Source organism: Cyprinus carpio, chromosome B18 (genome assembly GCF_018340385.1).
Source record: "Cyprinus carpio isolate SPL01 chromosome B18, ASM1834038v1, whole genome shotgun sequence".
Classification (NCBI taxonomy): Eukaryota; Metazoa; Chordata; class Actinopteri; order Cypriniformes; family Cyprinidae; genus Cyprinus; species Cyprinus carpio.
The window spans coordinates 585,655-590,277 of record NC_056614.1 but is presented as its reverse complement, the minus strand read 5'-3'; the positions used below and the strand labels follow the sequence as shown (position 1 = coordinate 590,277).

The window sequence follows — 4,623 nt, the reverse complement described above, 5'->3', positions numbered from 1 at the left end:
ATTTTTTTTAGATTTGTTCGAGTCAGTGAGCTGCAAAAATATTGTAAACTATAATACATTAAATTAAAATAGCAATAAATAAATAAATAAAACTCTGGTGGTGTGACTGTAGACCAGAAAACTACACACATTAATACAAACAAAGATAGATAGATAGATAGATAGATAGATAGATAGATAGATAGATAGATAGATAGATAGATAGATAGATAGATAGATAGATAGATAGATAGATAGACAGCCTGTGCTGCTGAGGATGACAGAGACTGGGGCATGTTTTTTCACCAGTTGTTTGAAATCAACAGACCAAACCAGCCCGTGTGACAACATGCCCCGTCCTGTCTGCTGCAGAACTTGGATTTTCGTTCATCGGTTTGCATTGACTTACATTGACTTTAAACATGGTCATCACCTCTGTATGTGTATGCTGTGCTTTACAGCCTGCAGTGACAGAAATCAAAGCCACTAAATCACTGCCGCTATCTGCTATCGTTCGGATCCCTATGAATAATGTACACTCTCTGCATTTCAGAGGTCTCCTCTCCTCTCCTCTCATCTCCTCTCCTCTCGTCTCCTCTCGTCTCCTCTCATTTCCTCTCATCTCCTCTCCTCTCGTCTTCCTCTCTCGTCTTCCTCTCTCGTCTCCTCTCGTCTCGTCTCATCTCGTCTCCTCTCCTCTCCTCACTACTGAACAGTCACTAAACACTACGTAGAAAAATAGAAACACAATGCTCAGGACATGAAACTGGAGAAATAAATGTTTATTGTTCACTGTAGGCTAAATGCATGTTGCAAAACATAAAAAACCTGTGCATTTAGCACTTGTACAAAAAGACAAAACAGAAATCTTATGCGTTTGCCACTTGTGTACAGTAAGCCCATGTAAAAATAAAGTACAAAAATATACAAATAAGTGCATTACTCAGCCACAGCATCATGTCTCCATACTGGGTCAGGCCACAGGACTTCATCCACATCACAGGCCACATTTTGTCTGGCCAGGCAACGGGGTAAAAACCCCTGGCATGGCGTATCCAGACTTGTCACGCCTCCACACCTATGTCACCACAGGCAAGTCCCATGGCTTGCAGGAGATTTACCCTGGTGTAAGGTTGGTGTCCATATACCTTCCACCGCCATGAGGAGAAGAATTCCTCAATGGGGTTTAGGAAAGGGGAGTAGGGTGGAAGGCAAAGATTGATAAAACTCTCTAACCTGGAGGGCTCTGTGAAAACTCACATTGTCCCAAACAACAACATACTGTAGATGGGATGCTCATCCTGCTGCCCTAACAGAGCATCTTGCATGTGATTGAGGAAAATGAGGAGCTGGTGAGTGTTGTAGGGCCCCAGGTTGGCATGATGGTGGACAACCCCATGATTGCTGATGGCAGCACATAATGTGACATTGCCACCACGCTGCCCAGGAACACCAACAATGGCCCGATGGCCAGTCACATTATGGCCTCCCCTTCTCCTTTTGGTGAGATTAAACCCAGCTTCATGCATGTAGATGTATTCATGGGGTCTTTCCATTGCATCCAGTTGAAAAACCCTCTGTAGAAATAGATATTGTTTTGTAAGTGATACGGAAAAAGTGATTTAGGCCACTTCAGTAAATCACTACTTAGAGTAATCAACATTGAATGTGTCTGGATATATGCCAACCTGTACATACTGGAATCTTTGCTCTTTGACTCTGTCTGAGTTGCGATCAAAGGGCACTCTGTATAGCTGTTTCATGCACAGTCTGTTGCGCTTGAGGACACGATCAACAGTAGAGAGGCTGACACTGTTGATACCCTCAAAATTGACATGGTCCTCAATGATCTTCTGCTGAATTTCATTCAGTTTAATGGCATTGTTCTCACGGACCATATCAGCAATTAGGGTCTCTTGGTGTGGGGAGAACATACCTGTCCTCCCACCTCCATGTGGCAGTCTTTCAATTCTACAAAAAGAGAACATGGAGTTACAAAAAATATACATGGAATACTAGGCCTACAAACAGTTAGACCAACCCTCCATTACAATACTACAGTATATTGGTACAGTGCCAAAAGAGTGATTGATTTAATCAGTGGGTTCAGGCAACTGAGCATTTGGTTCAGACAATAGGGTTTAGTGTTTTAGCAGTTGAGAAAAACTGTAATGGTGTAATAATTTGTTTGAAAGAAGTCTCTTCCGCTCACAGAGCCTGCATTTATTTGATCAAAAAACAGTAAAAATGGTAGTTTTTGTGAATAATATTACTAATATATCTAATATTTTTTATATAATATATTTACTATATAAATAAATTGATTATGCTGATTTACATTGAAGGAACAGAAAATCTCAATGCTTTCCGCTGTGATTGAGTCTTTCTGAAATGAACTTCTAATATCTTGGAGCTGAGAGGAAACAGAATTGTGCAGTACTTTGTCATGTTTTTAGTAACCTCTCTTGCAGTACTCAGTATTTTTCATTGCTGTTTTGTCATTCTGGAATGAACCGTTCCCAACAACACTACAAGAGCGATCCAATTTTCTCTGTCAACCACTAGAGATCCATCTTACCTGATTGAAGACAGGCGTGGGACTCTGAATGTTATAGAGAGCATTACATGTGCTGCTTCTGAGCAGGTTTAGTTCAGGCGTCTAATGCAGAATCCCTTGTTTTTCAGCTCAGTCCCGCGGGTGATGGGTTTGATTCCCAGGGAACACATGAACGGATTAAACGTGTGTCTTGAATGCAGTGAGAGTCTCTCTGGATAAAAGCGTCTGTCAGATGCATAAATGTTAATGTTTCTCTACTCAATTCTGGGAAAAGCTTGAGACAGAAGAAGGATGAAAGAAGAGTCTACAGAAACAAACATATAATTTTGAAGCATCTCTGAAACATATAGGTGTTTCTTCAGAAATGGGCATTTTAAAATACAGCAACAACATTCACACTCACTCACACACACACACACCTACACACACACACACACACACACAAGGCCGTGTGTCGGTGTGAGTCTCTCTAGAGACGGCTGGACTCTGATGAAGAAGTGGTGTGTCTTTCAGAAACAGGAGCTTTACGCTGAGAGCATCTGCTGCTTTCAAATGATCTGTGACTCGCTCGAAGCATCTGTTAAATCACATTATACTCTAAAATAGGGGCCAATGACGGTAAACAGGTTTCTGTGGCTCACTTACACACTAGTGTATTTACAGCATCCACTGAATGCTCTTCTGTACAAGTATTACTGAAATAATCTATGGAAATATGAAAATTAAGTCCAAACCTCAATGCTGTGATTTCTTTTTGGGGAAACACAAAGTAGGTTCTTAGAACCTTCTTTCACACACACACACCTTTATTTTTAAGAGTATAATCACGTGTGAATGTTGTACAGTGTGTGAAAAACTCAGGTGTGCAGAATTATTAGGCAGGTTTTCTTTTACAGATAAAATAAGCCCAAAACGAGATTTAACTTTAAACAGATAACGGTTTACCGGCCTGTTAATGTAAGAGAGACTGTCATCAGTCATCTGTATCACATATAATATTATACCCTAATGGGACTGTACCTGCATTATTGCTGGATGAAATGGGTCTGGAAAATGATGTCTTTTGTATGTCGCAAACACATCAATAGAACATTAAAATATAAAAATAAAATTCTACAAATATGCAAAAATTATTAAACTAAATTGATCATTTTTAATTAAATATTATATTATTGAAAATCACAAATAATAAAAAATTTGAAAATAAACTAAAAATAAAATATGCAGTTTTATTATGCAATTAAATCAAATATTAAAATGATAATGCAATTACAAATTTTGATGATCAAAAGGGAATATGCAACATGATTCCATTCATGCAAATGATTGAATTATTTCAGATGAATGGATGTTGTGAAATGGATTATATTTCTAGGCAGGCAGTACAAGTGAATGAATACGTCATTAAGGGTTTGTTTGACGAAGCTTTGGGAGTCTCTGCTCTTCATGAGCAGCGCTGATCGGCCCATCAGTGTGTTTCAGCAGCAATCTTTAAAACCTGTTAAAGGCCTAATGGATCCATACATCTCAGATGCAGAAGAGAGCTTTAATCATGATCAGACAGGTGAGAAGTTACGCCTTAAATGCAGTAAAATACATAAAAACACATAAAATAAAATAACATATAACAGCATGAATTAGAATCTTCACCATATGAATCATCTGTTTATGCAGAACCTTTCAAATTCTGTGGCTCTTAAAAAATAATAATAAAATAAATAAATAAAAAATATAAGTATGCATGTGAAAATCTTTCCTATATGCACCTTAAGGGTTAAATAAGCTGTACAGTCTTTGCACTTTTTTTATTACAGTGTTGGGTTGTAATGTAAACAAATAGTGCTGTCGAACGATTAATCGCGTCCAAAATAAAAGTTTTTGTTTACATAATTTATGTGAGTATACTGTGTATATTTATTATGTATAAATAAATACAAACACATGCATGTATATATTTAAGAAAAATATGTTGTTTATATGTTAAATATATTTATACACAATATAAGAATATGAATATATAAATGTATAAACGTAAATATTTTTAAAATATATACTGTATGTGTGTATATTCATATATACATAATAAA

At 37.4% G+C, this 4,623-nt stretch overlaps 1 protein-coding gene across 1 annotated transcript; it reads right to left on the bottom strand.

The window, feature by feature from the left end:
* Window positions 1-746: 746 nt before the first annotated feature.
* LOC122140381 lies at window positions 747-2,036 on the bottom strand. The gene is made up of 2 exons (XM_042743768.1): window positions 1,668-2,036; window positions 747-1,556 (listed from the first exon to the last, which is right to left on the bottom strand). Exons 1-2 carry the CDS (start codon window positions 1,986-1,988, stop codon window positions 1,236-1,238), a joined length of 642 nt encoding a protein of 213 aa, XP_042599702.1. The 5' UTR covers window positions 1,989-2,036; the 3' UTR covers window positions 747-1,235.
* Between the last annotated feature and the right edge of the window lie 2,587 nt (window positions 2,037-4,623).